The 20918-nt window shown below is 48.6% G+C and overlaps 1 protein-coding gene across 1 annotated transcript in view; it reads right to left on the reverse strand.

Annotated features, from left to right (window-relative positions):
- gpc5a (glypican 5a) overlaps positions 1–20918 on the reverse strand; it is a 306601-nt gene that overhangs the window by 231089 nt on the left and 54594 nt on the right. The window contains exons 3-6 of the mRNA XM_036972358.1: positions 17825–18360; positions 12227–12385; positions 6132–6259; positions 5771–5896 (exon numbers count right to left, since the gene is read on the reverse strand). Coding sequence (XP_036828253.1) covers positions 5771–5896; positions 6132–6259; positions 12227–12385; positions 17825–18360 — 949 coding nt within the window. The remainder of the gene's footprint in view (positions 1–5770; positions 5897–6131; positions 6260–12226; positions 12386–17824; positions 18361–20918) is intronic.

Raw genomic sequence — 20918 nt, forward strand, 5'->3', positions numbered from 1 at the left:
GTGGTTCACTACTCCAGACCAGAGCCCTCTGTAGTGGTTCACTACTCCAGACCAGAGCCCTCTGTAGTGGTTCACTACTCCAGACCAGAGCCCTCTGTAGTGGTTCACTACTCCAGACCAGAGCCCTCTGTAGTGGTTCACTACTCCAGACCAGAGCCCTCTGTAGTGGTTCACTACTCCAGACCAGAGCCCTCTGTAGTGGTTCACTACTCCAGACCAGAGCCCTCTGTAGTGGTTCACTACTCCAGACCAGAGCCCTCTGTAGTGGTTCACTACTCCAGACCAGAGCCCTCTGTAGTGGTTCACTACTCCAGACCAGAGCCCTCTGTAGTGGTTCACTACTCCAGACCAGAGCCCTCTGTAGTGGTTCACTACTCCAGACCAGAGCCCTCTGTAGTGGTTCACTACTCCAGACCAGAGCCCTCTGTAGTGGTTCACTACTCCAGACCAGAGCCCTCTGTAGTGGTTCACTACTCCAGACCAGAGCCCTCTGTAGTGGTTCACTACTCCAGACCAGAGCCCTCTGTAGTGGTTCACTACTCCAGACCAGAGCCCTCTGTAGTGGTTCACTACTCCAGACCAGAGCCCTCTGTAGTAGTTCACTACTCCAGACCAGAGCCCTCTGTAGTGGTTCACTACTCCAGACCAGAGCCCTCTGTAGTGGTTCACTACTCCAGACCAGAGCCCTCTGTAGTGGTTCACTACTCCAGACCAGAGCCCTCTGTAGTGGTTCACTACTACAGACCAGAGCCCTCTGTAGTGGTTCACTACTCCAGACCAGAGCCCTCTGTAGTAGTTCACTACTCCAGACCAGAGCCCTCTGTAGTAGTGCACTACTCCAGACCAGAGCCCTCTGTAGTAGTTCACTACTCCAGACCAGAGCCCTCTGTAGTGGTTCACTACTCCAGACCAGAGCCCTCTGTAGTAGTGCACTACTCCAGACCAGAGCCCTCTGTAGTGGTTCACTACTCCAGACCAGAGCCCTCTGTAGTGGTTCACTACTCCAGACCAGAGCCCTCTGTAGTAGTGCACTACTCCAGACCAGAGCCCTCTGTAGTGGTTCACTACTCCAGACCAGAGCCCTCTGTAGTGGTTCACTACTCCAGACCAGAGCCCTCTGTAGTGGTTCACTACTCCAGACCAGAGCCCTCTGTAGTGGTTCACTACTCCAGACCAGAGCCCTCTGTAGTGGTTCACTACTCCAGACCAGAGCCCTCTGTAGTAGTGTACTACTCCAGACCAGAGCCCTCTGTAGTAGTGCACTACTCCAGACCAGAGCCCTCTGTAGTAGTGTACTACTCCAGACCAGAGCCCTCTGTAGTGGTTCACTACTCCAGACCAGAGCCCTCTGTAGTGGTTCACTACTCCAGACCAGAGCCCTCTGTAGTGGTTCACTACTCCAGACCAGAGCCCTCTGTAGTGGTTCACTACTCCAGACCAGAGCCCTCTGTAGTGGTTCACTACTCCAGACCAGAGCCCTCTGTAGTGGTTCACTACTCCAGACCAGAGCCCTCTGTAGTGGTTCACTACTCCAGACCAGAGCCCTCTGTAGTGGTTCACTACTCCAGACCAGAGCCCTCTGTAGTGGTTCACTACTCCAGACCAGAGCCCTCTGTAGTGGTTCACTACTCCAGACCAGAGCCCTGTGTAGTGGTTCACTACTCCAGACCAGAGCCCTCTGTAGTGGTTCACTACTATAGACCAGAGCCCTCTGTAGTGGTTCACTACTCCAGACCAGAGCCCTCTGTAGTGGTTCACTACTCCAGACCAGAGCCCTCTGTAGTGGTTCACTACTCCAGACCAGAGCCCTCTGTAGTGGTTCACTACTCCAGACCAGAGCCCTCTGTAGTGGTTCACTACTCCAGACCAGAGCCCTCTGTAGTGGTTCACTACTCCAGACCAGAGCCCTCTGTAGTGGTTCACTACTCCAGACCAGAGCCCTGTGTAGTAGTGCACTACTCCAGACCAGAGCCCTCTGTAGTGGTTCACTACTCCAGACCAGAGCCCTCTGTAGTGGTTCACTATATAGGGAAAAGGGTGGTTTGTAATGAGTTTCCTGGGTTGACAGAGGGGGGTTTATTTGAGGTTTAATCTTGGAGACGTAGTCTAACATAAGGCCAGTATAACAGGCTTCCCTGGTTACGCGCCTGGCTACGCGCCTGGCTACGCGCCTGGTTACGCGCCTGGCTACGCGCCTGGTTACGCTCCTGGCTACGCGCCTGGTTACGCGCCTGGTGATGGAACACACATTGATATTACTACAGACAGACATATTGATATTACTACTACAGCCCCAGACAGACAGATTGATATTAGATGCATTGAGTTTGGCAGCAGATTGGTGATTATTCAATTGAAACAGCAAGGTCAAGACACCTATTACTTTACATACGAGAGACGCTGTTGTATACAATTATAACAACCCAGCTTCTCACACACACACACACACACACACACACACACAGTCACAGCCTGTTTGCTACTACAGTCCCAGACAGACAGATTGCTGAGGATCATGTATTAGAGAAAAATGTGCAAACACACTCCTGGGGAGACAGTAATGAATTAAACATTGCAGAGTGACATTCACAAATAACACTGTTGACTCTATCGGGGATTTGAATCAAACACTGTTGACTCTGCCGGGGATTTGAATCAAACACGGTTGACTCTGCTGTGGATTTGAATCAAACACTGTTGACTCTGCTGGGGATTTGAATCAAACACTGTTGACTCTGCTGGGGATTTGAATCAAACACTGTTGACCCTACTGGAGATTTGAATCAAACACTGTTGACCCTGCTGGAGATTTGAATCAAACACTGTTGACTCTGCTGGGGATTTGAATCAAACACTGTTGACTCTGCTGGGGATTTGAATCAAACACTGTTGACTCTGCTGGGGATTTGAATCAAACACTGTTGACTCTGCTGGGGATTTGAATCAAACACGGTTGACTCTGCTGGGGATTTGAATCAAACACTGTTGACTCTGCTGGGGATTTGAATCAAACACTGTTGACTCTGCTGGGGATTTGAATCAAACACTGTTGACCCTACTGGAGATTTGAATCAAACACTGTTGACCCTGCTGGAGATTTGAATCAAACACGGTTGACTCTGCTGGGGATTTGAATCAAACACTGTTGACTCTGCTGGGGATTTGAATCAAACACGGTTGACTCTGCTGGGGATTTGAATCAAACACTGTTGACTCTGCTGGGGATTTGAATCAAACACTGTTGACTCTGCTGGGGATTTGAATCAAACACTGTTGACTCTGCTGGGGATTTGAATCAAACACTGTTGACTCTGCTGGGGATTTGAATCAAACACTGTTGACTCTGCCGGGGATTTGAATAGTGCCTGAAGCCCTAATGGCACCCTATTCCCTAGGGGCCCTGGTCCATAAGGCTGCCATTAGGGACACAGCCAGTGTCTCTCTGTTGATATCATCACTGCTGCCTCCAACGAGATCATTGGTCGTTGGTCATTGTTCATTGGTCGTTGGTCATTGGTCGAAGAGGCAGGAAGTGAAAAGTAAAAGCGGGCCACCATCAAGATAAAAGACAGGACACACATTACACGGCCCGTCACCGTGGAAACGAGGGTGACCATGTCTCCTCGGGCCCTAGCTTTATTCTCAGAGATAAGACTCTGACACAGACACATGACCGTGAGGGGACTGTGTTGTCAGAGACAGACAAACAGAAAGAGATGCTTGATTGAGGAGGAGAGGACAGGTCCCCCAGGGAGATGGAGGAGAGGACAGGTCCCCCAGGGGGATGGAGGACGAGGAGAGGACAGGTCCCCCAGGGGGATGGAGGAGGAGGAGAGGACAGGTCCCCCAGGGGGATGGAGGAGGAGGAGAGGACAGGTCCCCCAGGGGACGGAGGAGGAGGACAGGTCCCCCAGGGGGATGGAGGAGGAGGAGAGGTCCCCCAGGGGGATGGAGGAGGAGAAGGAGGAGAGGACAGGTCCCCCAGGGGGATGGAGGAGGAGGAGAGGACAGGTCCCCCAGGGGGACGGAGGAGGAGGACAGGTCCCCCAGGGGGATGGAGGAGAGGACAGGTCCCCCAGGGGGATGGAGGAGGAGGAGGAGAAGAGGACAGGTCACCCAGGGGGATGGAGGAGGAGGAGAGGACAGGTCCCCCAGGGGGACGGAGGAGGAGGACAGGTCCCCCAGGGGGATGGAGGAGGAGGACAGGTCCCCCAGGGGGATGGAGGAGGAGGAGGAGGAGAGGACAGGTCCCCCAGGGGACGGAGGAGGAGGACAGGTCACCCAGGGGGATGGAGGAGGAGGACAGGTCCCCCAGGGGACGGAGGAGGAGGAGAGGACAGGTCCCCCAGGGGACGGAGGAGGAGGAGAGGACAGGTCCCCCAGGGGACGGAGGAGGAGGAGGACAGGTCCCCCAGGGGACGGAGGAGGAGGAGAGGAGAGGTCCCCCAGGGGACGGAGGAGGAGGAGGAGGACAGGTCCCCCAAGGGACGGAGGAGGAGGAGAGGACAGGTCCCCCAGGGGACGGAGGAGGAGAGGACAGGTCCCCCAGGGGACGGAGGAGGAGGAGGAGAGGACAGGTCCTCTAGGGGGACGGAGGAGGAGGAGAGGACAGGTCCCCCAGGGGACGGAGGAGGAGGAGGAGAGGACAGGTCCCCCAGGGGACGGAGGAGGACAGGTCCCCCAGGGGACGGAGGAGGACAGGTCCCCCAGGGGACGGAGGAGGACAGGTCCCCCAGGGGACGGAGGAGGAGAGGTCCCCCAGGGGACGGAGGAGGAGGAGGAGGAGAGGACAGGTCCTCTAGGGGGACGGAGGAGGAGGAGAGGACAGGTCCCCCAGGGGACGGAGGAGGAGGAGGAGGAGAGGACAGGTCCCCCAGGGGACGGAGGAGGAGAGGACAGGTCCCCCAGGGGACGGAGGAGGAGGAGACAGACAAACAGAAAGAGATGCTTGATGGGAACAGTGAAGGGCTCGTAGTTTCTCCTTTTGAACTTCAGAATCCATGGTGCTGGGGGGGGTCATAGGGGATAGGGGGGGTCATAGGGGATAGGGGGGGTCGTAGGTGATAGGGGGGGTCATAGGGGATAGGGGGGGGGGTCATAGGTGATAGGGGGGGTCATAGGTGATAGGGGGGGGGTCATAGTGATGGGGGGGTCATAGGTGATAGGTCTGTGTGTGTGTGAGGGGGGCAGTGGGGGGGGGTCATAGTGATAGGAGGGGGTCATAGGTGATAGGGGGGGGTCATAGGTGATGGGGGGGGGTCATAGTGATAGGGGGGTCATAGGTGATAGGTCTGTGTGTGTGTGAGGGGGGCAGTGGGGGGGGTCATAGTGATAGGAGGGGGTCATAGGTGATAGGGGGGGGTTATAGGTGATAGGGGGGGGTCATAGGTGATGGGGGTTCATAGGTGATAGGTGGGGTCATAGGTGATAGGGGGGGGTCATAGGTGATAGGGGGGGGGTCATAGGTGATAGGTGGGGTCATAGGTGATAGGGGGGGGTCATAGGTGATAGGGGGGGGTCATAGGTGATAGGGGGGGGTCATAGGTGATAGGGGGGGGTCATAGGTGATAGGTCTGTGTGTGTGTGAGGGGTGGGCAGTGGGGGGGGGGTCATAGGTGATAGGTCTGTGTGTGTGTGTGAGGGGGGGGCAGTGGGGGGAAGGGGGGTCATAGGTGATAGGTCTGTGTGTGTGAGGGGGGGTCATAGGTGATAGGTCTGTGTGTGTGTGAGGGGGGGGCAGTGGGGGGGGGGGGGGGGGGGGGTCACGTACCTCTTGACAACGTCGGCTCCGTTCCAGCAGGCCAGTCCATCGGCGGAGGCCAGCTGGTTGACACACAGCTGGTCCGCCAGGCCACCGTAGAAGGTACGGTACAAACGCAGACTGTTCAGGAACTCTCTGTTGAGACAGACACACGGGGGGGACCAACGCTGGTATACTTCCACACCCCCAGTCCTCTCAAGAGCCTCATAACGCTAAAATCATCATCTAAGCAAACCTTAATCAACAACTAAATACACCCTGAGATCTCAACCTTTTGAGTGCTGTCTAGAAGTGCTGAAGAAGTGCTGAGTAGAAAATGAGGACTATGAAGTGAGTGGTTAGCAGTGGTGAACTGAGACAGTGTACTCACTTCCTCCTGGTAGCCAGGTTGTTTCCTGTTTCTCTGATGAAGGCTTTGAGAGGGATGGACTCTCCGTCCTGCTGGCCGCTGACTGACTGGGCAGGCTGTCTACTGGGACGACCACATACTTTATACACCTGGAGCACAACAAACACAGAGGACAATCAGCTGATGTACAGGTCCTAATGTTAGAGAGGTCCTAACAGGGTGCAGTGGCAGGATGTCTCCACTAGATGGACCCAGAGGACTCCCTCCTAACAGGGTGCAGTGGCAGGATGTCTCCACTAGATGGACCCAGAGGACTCCCTCCTAACAGGGTGCAGTGATAGGAATGTCTCCACTAGATGGACCCAGAGGACTCCCTCCTAACAGGGTGCAGTGGCAGGATGTCTCCACTAGATGGACCCAGAGTACCGGTCAGGGGGCTGATGGTCAGGGGACTGGCGGTCAGGGGGCTGACGGTCAGGGGACTGGCGGTCAGGGGGCTGGCGGTCAGGGGTCTGGCGGTCAGGGGGCTGACGGTCAGGGGGCTGATGGTCAGGGGTCTGGCGGTCAGGGGCCTGGCGGTCAGGGGGCTGACGGTCAGGGGACTGACGGTCAGGGGGCTGACGGTCAGGGGGCTGACGGTCAGGGGGCTGACGGTCAGGGGGCTGACGGTCAGGGGGCTGACGGTCAGGGGGCTGACGGTCAGGGGGCTGACGGTCAGGGGGCTGACGGTCAGGGGGCTGACGGTCAGGGGACTGAACGTAATTAGAAATAAGACGATAAGAAGCCCAAACAGATATAATATTGATTAAAACATAATCCTTTAAACCTTGCTTACATTGGTATAAGATCTCATATACACTGAGTACCAAACATTATTACACACTGTAGTCTATGTTGAAGGGAGCCAGTCTAGTGTACACTACTCACTGTAGTCTACTGTTGAAGTGAGCCAGTCTAGTGTACACTACTCACTCTAGTCTGTTGAAGAGAGCCAGTCTAGTGTACACTACTCACTGTAGTCTATGTTGAAGTGAGCCAGTCTAGTGTACACTACTCACTGTAGTCTATGTTGAAGTGAGCCAGTCTAGTGTACACTACTCACTGAAGTCTATGTTGAAGTGAGCCAGTCTAGTGTACACTACTCACTGTAGTCTATGTTGAAGGGAGCCAGTCTAGTGTACACTACTCACTGTAGTCTATGTTGAAGGGAGCCAGTCTAGTGTACACTACTCACTGTAGTCTACTGTTGAAGTGAGCCAGTCTAGTGTACACTACTCACTGTAGTCTATGTTGAAGTGAGCCAGTCTAGTGTACACTACTCACTGTAGTCTATGTTGAAGTGAGCCAGTCTAGTGTACACTACTCACTGTAGTCTATGTTGAAGTGAGTCAGTCTAGTGCACACTACTCACTGTAGTCTATGTTGAAGGGAGCCAGTCTAGTGTACACTACTCACTGTAGTCTGTTGAAGTGAGCCAGTCTAGTGTACACTACTCACTGTAGTCTGTTGAAGTGAGCCAGTCTAGTGTACACTATTCACTGAAGTCTATGTTGAAGGGAGCCAGTCTAGTGTACACTACTCACTGTAGTCTGTGTTGAAGTGAGCCAGTCTAGTCTACACTACTCACTGTAGTCTATGTTGAAGTGAGCCAGTCTAGTGTACACTACTCACTGTAGTCTGTGTTGAAGTGAGCCAGTCTAGTGTACACTACTCACTGTAGTATATGTTGAAGTGAGCCAGTCTAGTGTACACTACTCACTGTAGTCTATGTTGAAGTGAGCCAGTCTAGTGTACACTACTCACTGTAGTCTATGTTGAAGTGAGCCAGTCTAGTCTACACTACTCACTGTAGTCTATGTTGAAGTGAGCCAGTCTAGTGTACACTACTCACTGTAGTCTGTTGAAGAGAGCCAGTCTAGTGTACACTACTCACTGTAGTCTGTTGAAGGGAGCCAGTCTAGTGTACACTACTCACTGTAGTCTGTTGAAGAGAGCCAGTCTAGTGTACACTACTCACTGTAGTCTGTTGAAGGGAGCCAGTCTAGTGTACACTACTCACTGTAGTCTGTTGAAGAGAGCCAGTCTAGTGTACACTACTTACTCACTGTAGTCTGTTGAAAAGAGCCAGTCTAGTGTACACTACTCACTGTAGTCTGTTGAAGAGAGCCAGTCTAGTGTACACTACTCACTGTAGTCTGTTGAAGAGAGCCAGTCTAGTGTACACTACTCACTGTAGTCTGTTGAAGAGAGCCAGTCTAGTGTACACTACTCACTGTAGTCTGTGTTGAAGAGAGCCAGTCTAGTGTACACTACTCAATGTAGTCTATGTTGAAGTGAGCCAGTCTAGTGTACACTACTCACTGTAGTCTATGTTGAAGTGAGCCAGTCTAGTGTACACTACTCACTGTAGTCTATGTTGAAGTGAGTCAGTCTAGTGTACACTACTCACTGTAGTATATGTTGAAGTGAGCCAGTCTAGTGTACACTACTCACTGTAGTCTATGTTGAAGTGAGCCAGTCTAGTGTACACTACTCACTGTAGTCTGTTGAAGTGAGCCAGTCTAGTGTACACTACTCACTGTAGTCTGTTGAAGTGAGCCAGTCTAGTGTACACTACTCACTGTAGTCTACCCTGAGTATACCACACATTATACTGTAGTCTACCCTGAGTTAACCACACATTATACTGTAGTCTACCCTGAGTATACCACACATTATACTGTAGTCTACCCTGAGTTAACCACACATTATACTGTAGTCTACCACACATTATACTGTTTATACCCTGAGTATACCACACATTATACTGTAGTTTACCCTGGGTATACCAAACATTATACTGTAGTTTACCCTGAGTATACCACACATTATACTGTAGTCTACCACACATTATACTGTTTATACCCTGAGTATACCACACATTATACTGTAGTTTACCCTGGGTATACCAAACATTATACTGTAGTTTACCCTGAGTATACCACACATTATACTGTAGTTTACCCTGGGTATACCAAACATTATACTGTAGTTTACCCTGAGTATACCACACATTATACTGTAGTCTACCCTGAGTATACCACACATTATACTGTAGTCTACCCTGAGTATACCACACATTATACTGTTTATACCTTGAGTATACCACACATTATATTATAGTTTACCCTGAGTATACCACACATTATACTGTTTATACCCTGAGTATAACACACATTATACTGTAGTCTACCCTGAGTATACCACACATTATACTGTTTATACCCTGAGTATACCACACATTATACTGTAGTCTACCCTGAGTATACCACACATTATACTGTAGTCTACCCTGAGTATACCACACATTATACTGTAGTCTACCCTGAGTATACCACACATTATACTGTAGTTTACCCTGAGTATACCAAACATTATACTGTAGTCTACCCTGAGTATACCACACATTATACTGTAGTCTACCCTGAGTATACCACACATTATAATGTTTATACCCTGAGTATACCACACATTATACTGTAGTCTACCCTGAGTATACCACACATTATACTGTTTATACCCTGAGTATACCAAACATCAGGAACACCTTCCTAATATTGAGTTACACCCCCCCACCTTTTGCCCTCAGAACAGCCTCAATTCATCAGGCCACGGACTCTACAAGGTGTAGAAAGCGTTCCACAGGGATAATGGTTCCTGTTCTGTGAAGGGAGTAGTACACAGCGTTGTACCAGACCTTCAGTTTCTTGGCAATTTCTCACATGGAATAAATAGCCTTCATTTCTCAGAACAAGAATAGGGGCCCGTTTGGGACCCAGTCAAGCTCATATGTCCCAGGACTGACTGGGGATAATCTAACTCTCTCTGGTTAACAGTCTGGACAACCTCTTCTGGCTACTGGGGATGATCTAACTCTCCCTGGTTAACAGTCTGGACAACCTCTTCTGGCCACTGGGGATGATCTAACTCTCTCTGGTTAACAGTCTGGACAACCTCTTCTGGCCACTGGGGATGATCTAACTCTCTCTGGTTAACAGTCTGGACAACCTCTTCTGGCTACTGGGGATGATCTAACTCTCTCTGGTTAACAGGACAGTCTCTTCTGGCCACTGGGGATGATCTAACTCTCCCTGGTTAACAGGACAGTCTCTTCTGACCACTGGGGATGATCTAACTCTCACTGGTTAACAGTCTGGACAACCTCTTCTGGTCACTGGGGATGAGCTAACTCTCTCTGGTTAACAGTCTGGACAACCTCTTCTGGTCACTGGGGATGATCTAACTCTCTCTGGTTAACAGTCTGGACAACCTCTTCTGGTCACTGGGGATGATCTAACTCTACCTGGTTAACAGGACAGTCTCTTCTGACCACTGGGGATGAGCTAACTCTCCGTGGTTAACAGGACAGTCTCTTCTGGCCACTGGGGATGATCTAACTCTCCCTGGTTAACAGGACAGTCTCTTCTGGCCACTGGGGATGATCTAACTCTACCTGGTTAACAGGACAGTCTCTTCTGACCACTGGGGATGAGCTAACTCTCCGTGGTTAACAGGACAGTCTCTTCTGGCCACTGGGGATGATCTAACTCTCCCTGGTTAACAGGACAGTCTCTTCTGGCCACTGGGGATGATCTAACTCTCCCTGGTTAACAGTCTGGACAACCTCTTCTGACTACTGGGGATGATCTAACTCTCCCTGGTTAACAGGACAGTATCTTCTGGCTACTGGGGATGATCTAACTCTCCCTGGTTAACAGTCTGGACAACCTCTTCTGGCTACTGGGGATGATCTAACTCTCTGGTTAACAGTCTGGACAACCTCTTCTGGCTACTGGCGCTCCCTGCCCACAATGGTCTATTCTGAGAATGTTCTGGGCACGCTGTTGTTGACTGGTATGTACTCTGTGTGTGTGTGTGTGTGTGTGTGTGTGGTCTGCAGTACATTCCTGGGTGACGGAGTGGTAGCAGTTGGTTCGGTCATTAAACCTCAGATCAGTATTACAACTCTGTCTCTCTTTCTGAGAAAAATGTGTTTCTTCCTTCTTCATCAGTTTATAAGGACAGTATTCACTTAGTCTGGTGACTGGTTGGTTTTATAGGGACATTATTCACTGAGTCTGGTGACTGGTTGGTTTTATAGGGACATTATTCACTTAGTCTGGTGACTGGTTGGTTTTATAGGGACATTATTCACTTAGTCTGGTGAATGGTTGGTTTTATAGGGACATTATTCACTTAGTCTGGTGACTGGCTGGTTTTATAGGGACATTATTCACTTAGTCTGGTGACTGGTTGGTTTTATAGGGACATTATTCACTGAGTCTGGTGACTGGTTGGTTTTATAGGGACATTATTCACTTAGTCTGGTGACTGGTTGGTTTTATAGGGACATTATTCACTGAGTCTGGTGACTGGTTGGTTTTATAGGGACATTATTCACTTAGTCTGGTGACTGGTTGGTTTTATAGGGACATTATTCACTTAGTCTGGTGACTGGTTGGTTTTATAGGGACATTATCACTTAGTCTGGTGACTGGTTGGTTTTATAGGGACATTATTCACTTAGTCTGGTGACTGGTTGGTTTTATAGGGACATTATTCACTTAGTCTGGTGACTGGTTGGTTTCATGTTAATCACTTAGTCTGGTGACTGGTTGGTTTTATAGGGACATTATTCACTTAGTCTGGTGACTGGTTGGTTTCATGTTAATCACTTAGTCTGGTGACTGGTTGGTTTTATAGGGACATTATTCACTTAGTCTGGTGACTGGTTGGTTTCATGTTATTCACTTAGTCTGGTGACTGGTTGGTTTTATAGGGACATTATCACTTAGTCTGGTGACTGGTTGGTTTCATGTTAATCACTTAGTCTGGTGACTGGTTGGTTTTATAGGGACATTATTCACTTAGTCTGGTGACTGGTTGGTTTTATAGGGACATTATTCACTTAGTCTGGTGACTGGTTGGTTTTATAGGGACATTATTCACTTAATCTGGTGACTGGTTGGTTTCATGTTAATCACTTAGTCTGAAGCACATTTCTAAAATGCTCTCTGAACTTAATCCTGACAATGACAATCCAACAGGGGACGACAACGCGTCACCAAACACCTCACCTGTGCCGAGAGGTGTGGCCCGTTCCTCTGAGCATGTGCGACGGCGTCGTGGACGACGGCGTGAACTCCCAGCAGCACTTGCTCCAGGTCCTGAGATCCGTGCATGCGTGCCGACAGCCCCTCTAACGACCTCACGAATTCTCTCCAATGGGGGTCCACCTCAAATCAAAATCAAAATATTTTTACAACCTTTAAAAAAAATAAAAAAACACACTTTCCAAGTAAAACAAATCAAAATGAAACAAGGAGCTGAGATGAATAGAGCAGAGGGAACCTATAGAATAGATAACAAGCAGAGGGAACCTATAGAATAGATAACAAGCAGAGGGAACCTATAGAATAGATAACAAGCAGAGGGAACCTATAGAATAGATAACAAGCAGAGGGAACCTATAGAATAGATAACAAGCAGAGGGAACCTATAGAATAGATTACAAGCAGAGGGAATCTATAGAATATATGAATAGATAACAAGCAGAGGGAACCTATAGAATAGATAACAAGCAGAGGGAACCTATAGAATAGATAACAAGCAGAGGGAACCTATAGAATAGATAACAAGCAGAGGGAACCTATAGAATAGATAACAAGCAGAGGGAACCTATAGAATAGATAACAAGCAGAGGGAACCTATAGAATAGATAACAAGCAGAGGGAATCTATAGAATAGATAACAAGCAGAGAGAACCTATAGAATAGATAACAAGCAGAGGGAACCTATAGAATAGATAACAAGCAGAGGGAATCTATAGAATAGATAACAAGCAGAGGGAACCTATAGAATAGATAACAAGCAGAGGGAACCTATAGAATAGATAACAAGCCGAGGGAACCTATAGAATAGATAACAAGCAGAGGGAACCTATAGAATAGATAACAAGCAGAGGGAACCTATAGAATAGATAACAAGCAGAGGGAACCTATAGAATAGATAACAAGCAGAGGGAACCTATAGAATAGATAACAAGCAGAGGGAACCTATAGAATAGATAACAAGCAGAGGGAACCTATAGAATAGATGAAGTAGATAACAAGCAGAGGGAATCTATAGAATAGATGAAGTAGATAACAAGCAGAGGGAATCTATAGAATAGATGAAGTAGATAACAAGCAGAGGGAACCTATAGAATAGATAACAAGCAGAGGGAACCTATAGAATAGATAACAAGCAGAGGGAATCTATAGAATAGATGAAGTAGATAACAAGCAGAGGGAACCTATAGAATAGATAACAAGCAGAGGGAACCTATAGAATAGATAACAAGCAGAGGGAACCTATAGAATAGATAACAAGCAGAGGGAACCTATAGAATAGATAACAAGCAGAGGGAACCTATAGAATAGATAACAAGCAGAGGGAACCTATAGAATAGATAACAAGCAGAGGGAATCTATAGAATAGATAACAAGCAGAGAGAACCTATAGAATAGATAACAAGCAGAGGGAACCTATAGAATAGATAACAAGCAGAGGGAATCTATAGAATAGATAACAAGCAGAGGGAACCTATAGAATAGATAACAAGCAGAGGGAACCTATAGAATAGATAACAAGCCGAGGGAACCTATAGAATAGATAACAAGCAGAGGGAACCTATAGAATAGATAACAAGCAGAGGGAACCTATAGAATAGATAACAAGCAGAGGGAACCTATAGAATAGATAACAAGCAGAGGGAACCTATAGAATAGATAACAAGCAGAGGGAACCTATAGAATAGATAACAAGCAGAGGGAACCTATAGAATAGATGAAGTAGATAACAAGCAGAGGGAATCTATAGAATAGATGAAGTAGATAACAAGCAGAGGGAATCTATAGAATAGATGAAGTAGATAACAAGCAGAGGGAACCTATAGAATAGATAACAAGCAGAGGGAACCTATAGAATAGATAACAAGCAGAGGGAATCTATAGAATAGATGAAGTAGATAACAAGCAGAGGGAACCTATAGAATAGATAACAAGCAGAGGGAACCTATAGATAACAAGCAGAGGGAACCTATAGAATAGATAACAAGCAGAGGGAACCTATAGAATAGATGAATAGATAACAAGCAGAGGGAACCTATAGATAACAAGCAGAGGGAATCTATAGATAACAAGCAGAGGGAATCTATAGAATAGATGAAGTAGATAACAAGCAGAGGGAATCTATAGAATAGATAACAAGCAGAGGGAACCTATAGAATAGATAACAAGCAGAGGGAACCTATAGAATAGATAACAAGCAGAGGGAACCTATAGAATAGATAACAAGCAGAGGGAACCTATAGAATAGATAACAAGCAGAGGGAATCTATAGATAACAAGCAGAGAGAACCTATAGATAACAAGCAGAGGGAATCTATAGATAACAAGCAGAGAGAACCCATAGATAACAAGCAGAGGGAATCTATAGAATAGATGAAGTAGATAACAAGCAGAGGGAATCTATAGAATAGATAACAAGCAGAGGGAACCTATAGATAACAAGCAGAGGGAATCTATAGATAACAAGCAGAGGGAACCTATAGAATAGATAACAAGCAGAGGGAACCTATAGATAACAAGCAGAGGGAACCTATAGATAACAAGCAGAGGGAATCTATAGATAACAAGCAGAGGGAATCTATAGAATAGATAACAAGCAGAGGGAATCTATAGATAACAAGCAGAGGGAACCTATAGAATAGATAACAAGCAGAGGGAACCTATAGATAACAAGCAGAGGGAATCTATAGATAACAAGGAGAGGGAACCTATAGAATAGATAACAAGCAGAGGGAACCTATAGATAACAAGCAGAGGGAATCTATAGATAACAAGCAGAGGGAATCTAAGAATAGATGAAGTAGATAACAAGCAGAGGGAACCTATAGATAACAAGCAGAGGGAACCTATAGATAACAAGCAGAGGGAATCTATAGAATAGATGAATAGATAACAAGCAGAGGGAACCTATAGATAACAAGCAGAGGGAACCTATAGATAACAAGCAGAGAAAATCTATAGAATAGATGAATAGATAACAAGCAGAGGGAACCTATAGAATAGATAACAAGCAGAGGGAACCTATAGAATAGATAACAAGCAGAGGGAACCTATAGAATAGATAACAAGCAGAGGGAACCTATAGAATAGATAACAAGCAGAGGGAACCCATAGAATAGATAACAAGCAGAGGGAACCTATAGAATAGATAACAAGCAGAGGGAACCTATAGAATAGATAACAAGCAGAGGGAACCTATAGAATAGATAACAAGCAGAGGGAATCTATAGAATAGATAACAAGCAGAGAGAACCTATAGAATAGATAACAAGCAGAGGGAACCTATAGAATAGATAACAAGCAGAGGGAATCTATAGAATAGATAACAAGCAGAGGGAACCTATAGAATAGATAACAAGCAGAGGGAACCTATAGAATAGATAACAAGCCGAGGAAACCTATAGAATAGATAACAAGCAGAGGGAACCTATAGAATAGATAACAAGCAGAGGGAATCTATAGAATAGATAACAAGCAGAGGGAACCTATAGAATAGATAACAAGCAGAGGGAACCTATAGAATAGATAACAAGCAGAGGGAACCTATAGAATAGATAACAAGCAGAGGGAACCTATAGAATAGATGAAGTAGATAACAAGCAGAGGGAATCTATAGAATAGATGAAGTAGATAACAAGCAGAGGGAATCTATAGAATAGATGAAGTAGATAACAAGCAGAGGGAACCTATAGAATAGATAACAAGCAGAGGGAACCTATAGAATAGATAACAAGCAGAGGGAATCTATAGAATAGATGAAGTAGATAACAAGCAGAGGGAACCTATAGAATAGATAACAAGCAGAGGGAACCTATAGATAACAAGCAGAGGGAACCTATAGAATAGATAACAAGCAGAGGGAACCTATAGAATAGATGAATAGATAACAAGCAGAGGGAACCTATAGATAACAAGCAGAGGGAATCTATAGATAACAAGCAGAGGGAATCTATAGAATAGATGAAGTAGATAACAAGCAGAGGGAATCTATAGAATAGATAACAAGCAGAGGGAACCTATAGAATAGATAACAAGCAGAGGGAACCTATAGAATAGATAACAAGCAGAGGGAACCTATAGAATAGATAACAAGCAGAGGGAACCTATAGAATAGATAACAAGCAGAGGGAATCTATAGATAACAAGCAGAGAGAACCTATAGATAACAAGCAGAGGGAATCTATAGATAACAAGCAGAGAGAACCCATAGATAACAAGCAGAGGGAATCCATAGAATAGATGAAGTAGATAACAAGCAGAGGGAATCTATAGAATAGATAACAAGCAGAGGGAACCTATAGATAACAAGCAGAGGGAACCTATAGAATAGATAACAAGCAGAGGGAACCTATAGATAACAAGCAGAGGGAATCTATAGATAACAAGCAGAGGGAATCTATAGAATAGATGAATAGATAACAAGCAGAGGGAACCTATAGAATAGATAACAAGCAGAGGGAATCTATAGAATAGATAACAAGCTGAGGGAATCTATAGAATAGATAACAAGCAGAGGGAATCTATAGATAACAAGCAGAGGGAACCTATAGAATAGATAACAAGCAGAGGGAACCTATAGATAACAAGCAGAGGGAATCTATAGATAACAAGCAGAGGGAACCTATAGAATAGATAACAAGCAGAGGGAACCTATAGATAACAAGCAGAGGGAATCTATAGATAACAAGCAGAGGGAATCTATAGAATAGATGAAGTAGATAACAAGCAGAGGGAACCTATAGATAACAAGCAGAGGGAACCTATAGATAACAAGCAGAGGGAATCTATAGAATAGATGAATAGATAACAAGCAGAGGGAACCTATAGATAACAAGCAGAGGGAACCTATAGATAACAAGCAGAGGGAATCTATAGAATAGATGAATAGATAACAAGCAGAGGGAACCTATAGAATAGATAACAAGCAGAGGGAACCTATAGAATAGATAACAAGCAGAGGGAACCTATAGAATAGATAACAAGCAGAGGGAACCTATAGAATAGATAACAAGCAGAGGGAACCTATAGAATAGATAACAAGCAGAGGGAACCTATAGAATAGATAACAAGCAGAGGGAACCTATAGAATAGATAACAAGCAGAGGGAACCTATAGAATAGATAACAAGCAGAGGGAACCTATAGAATAGATAACAAGCAGAGGGAACCTATAGAATAGATAACAAGCAGAGGGAACCTATAGAATAGATAACAAGCAGAGGGAACCTATAGAATAGATAACAAGCAGAGGGAACCTATAGAGTAGATAACAAGCAGAGGGAACCTATAGAATAGATTAATAGATAACAAGCAGAGGGAACCTATAGAATAGATAACAAGCAGAGAGAATCTATAGAATAGATAACAAGCAGAGGGAACCTATAGATAACAAGCAGAGGGAATCTATAGAATAGATAACAAGCAGAGAGAATCTATAGAATAGATGAATAGATAACAAGCAGAGGGAACCTATAGATAACAAGCAGAGGGAACCTATAGATAACAAGCAGAGGGAATCTATAGAATAGTGGTGGTGTTATCACGTGTAAAACAACGGCAGGGTTACCTCAGCCATGCTAGCCAGACAGCCACGCATCACGTTGAGACAGTAGCCCATACAGGGTTTAGACAGGGTGAGTCCGTGGCAGTGGGGACAGTACTGCATCCTGAGCAGAGCTCTGCGACACTCCCTGCTAAACACCAGGTGATCCGTGGTGTTGATCACCTCTACGCCGAGGTGCAGCGCCTGTAACAGCACACGACCCCCGACCCCCGACCTCCCGATCTGATTGGCTAGGACTCCCGGAGCGGCGCCGAACGGGGACAAATCGCGGCGGGCGGTGCGGACGCACTCGGCGTAACCGGGGGTGACGCGGCTGAGGCTGGGGTTGATGAGGTGGTGGTAGACCAATGGGAAGAGAGCGTCGAAGAAGCGGCTGGTGATGTCATCAACGTTGAGTTCGGAGCCAAGGAGGAAGAGGCCGACGTCAGTGAACAACTCTCTCACCAGACCTGACGCCTCCCCAGCCATGTTACGGTACGACGCCTGGAGGACCAGGTTGGTGTGGTTCTCTGATGCCTTTATCAGAGACTCAAAGCTTTCTACAGGAGGAGAGAGAGAGAGAGAGAGCGAGAGCGAGAGAGACAGAGAGAGAGGGAGAGAGGAATGGAGGGAGAGAGAGAGAGAGAGGCAGAAGGTGGAGGGAGAGAGAAAGAGAGAGGGGAAAGGAGGGAGAGAGAGAGAGAGGGGAATGGAGAGAAAGAGAGAGAGAGGGGAATGGAGAGAGAGAGAGAAAGGGGAATGGAGAGAGAGAGAGAGAGAGGGGAATGGAGAGAGAGAGAGAGAGAGGGGAATGGATAGAGAGAGAGAGAGAGAGGGGAATGGAGGGAGAGAGATAGAGAGGGGAATGGAGGGAGAGAGGCAGACGGGGGAAAGAGAGAGAGAGAGAAGGTTAATAATAGAGGACCAGGTTGGTTCTCTGATGCCTTCATCAGATTCAAAGGTTTCTACAAGAGGGGGGGTGAAGGGACTGAAAGGGTTTCTGGGTAGTCTCTCCTTCCCCCAGGCTGGGACCTGACCAGTGGGTAGTCTCTCCTTCCCCCAGGCTGGGACGAGCTAGGACCTGACCAGTGGGTAGTCTCTCCTTCCCCCAGGCTGGGACGAGCTAGGACCTGACCAGTGGGTAGTCTCTCCTTCCCCCAGGGTCCAGGCTGGGACGAGGTAGGACCTGACCAGTGGGTAGTCTCTCCTTCACCCAGGGTCCAGGCTGGGACGAGCTAGGACCTGACCAGTGGGTAGTCTCTCCTTCCCCCAGGCTGGAACGAGCTAGGACCTGACCAGTGTGTAGTCTCTCCTTCCCCCAGGCTGGGACGAGCTAGGACCTGACCAGTGGGTAGTCTCTCTTTCCTCCAGGCTGGGACGAGCTAGGACCTGACCAGTGGGTAGTCTCTCCTTCCCCCAGGCTGGGACGAGCTAGGACCTGACCAGTGGGTAATCTCTCCTTCCCCCAGGCTGGGACGAGCTAGGACCTGACCAGTGGGTAGTCTCTCCTTCCCCCAGGCTGGGACGAGCTAGGACCTGAACAGTGGGTAGTCTCTCCTTCCTCCAGGCTGGGACGAGCTAGGACCGGACCAGTGGGTAGTCTCTCCTTCCCCCAGGCTGGGACGAGCTAGGACCTGACCAGTGGGTAGTCTCTCCTTCCCCCAGGCTCCAGGCTGGGACGAGCTAGGACCTGACCAGTGGGTAGTCTCTCCTTCCCCCAGGCTGGGACGAGCTAGGACCTGACAAGTGGGTAGTCTCTCCTTCCCCCAGGCTGGGACGAGCTAGGACCTGACCAGTGGGTAGTCTCTCCTTCCCCCAGGGTCCAGGCTGGGACGAGCTAGGACCTGACCAGTGGGTAGTCTCTCCTTCCTCCACGGTCCAGGCTGGGACGAGCTAGGACCTGACCAGTGGGTAGTCTCTCCTTCCCCCAGGCTGGGACGAGCTAGGACCTGACCAGTGGGTAGTCTCTCCTTCCCCCAGGCTGGGACGAGCTAGGACCTGACCAGTGGGTAGTCTCTCCTTCCCCCAGGCTGGGACGAGCTAGGACCTGACCAGTGGGTAGTCTCTCCTTCCTCCAGGGTCCAGGCTGGGACGAGCTAGGACCTGACCAGTGGGTAGCCTCTCCTTCCTCCAGGGTCCAGGCTGGGACGAGCTAGGACCTGACCAGTGGGTAGTCTCTCCTTCCCCCAGGCTGGGACGAGCTAGGACCTGACCAGTGGGTAGTCTCTCCTTCCCCCAGGCTGGGACGAGCTAGGACCTGACCAGTGGGTAGTCTCTCCTTCCCCCAGGGTCCAGGCTGGGACGAGCTAGGACCTGACCAGTGGGTAGTCTCTCCTTCCCCCAGGCTGGGACGAGCTAGGACCTGACCAGTGGGTAGTCTCTCCTTCCCCCAGGCTGGGACGAGCTAGGACCTGACCAGTGGGTAGTCTCTCCTTCCCCCAGGCTGGGACGAGCTAGGACCTGACCAGTGGGTAGTCTCTCCTTCCCCCAGGCTGGGACGAGCTAGGACCTGACCAGTGGGTAGTCTCTCCTTCCCCCAGGGTCCAGGCTGGGACGAGCTAGGACCTGACCAGTGGGTAGCCTCTCCTTCCTCCAGGGTCCAGGCTGGGACGAGCTAGGACCTGACCAGTGGGTAGTCTCTCCTTCCCCCAGGCTGGGACGAGCTAGGACCTGACCAGTGGGTAGTCTCTCCTTCCCCCAGGCTGGGACGAGCTAGGACCTGACCAGTGGGTAGTCTCTCCTTCCCCCAGGGTCCAGGCTGGGACGAGCTAGGACCTGACCAGTGGGTAGTCTCTCCTTCCCCCAGGCTGGGACGAGCTAGGACCTGACCAGTGGGTAGTCTCTCCTTCCCCCAGGCTGGGACGAGCTAGGACCTGACCAGTGGGTAGTCTCTCCTTCCCCCAGGCTGGGACGAGCTAGGACCTGACCAGTGGGTAGTCTCTCCTTCCCCCAGGCTGGGACGAGCTAGGACCTGACCAGTGGCTAGTCTCTCCTTCCCCCAGGTTCCAGGCTGGGATGAGCTAGGACCTGACCAGTGGGTAGCCTCTCCTTCCCCCAGGCTCCAGGCTGGGATGAGCTAGGACCTGACCAGTGGGTAGCCTCTCCTTCCTCCAGGGTC

This window comes from Oncorhynchus mykiss, unplaced genomic scaffold (genome assembly GCF_013265735.2).
Source record: "Oncorhynchus mykiss isolate Arlee unplaced genomic scaffold, USDA_OmykA_1.1 un_scaffold_144, whole genome shotgun sequence".
Taxonomy (NCBI): Eukaryota; Metazoa; Chordata; class Actinopteri; order Salmoniformes; family Salmonidae; genus Oncorhynchus; species Oncorhynchus mykiss.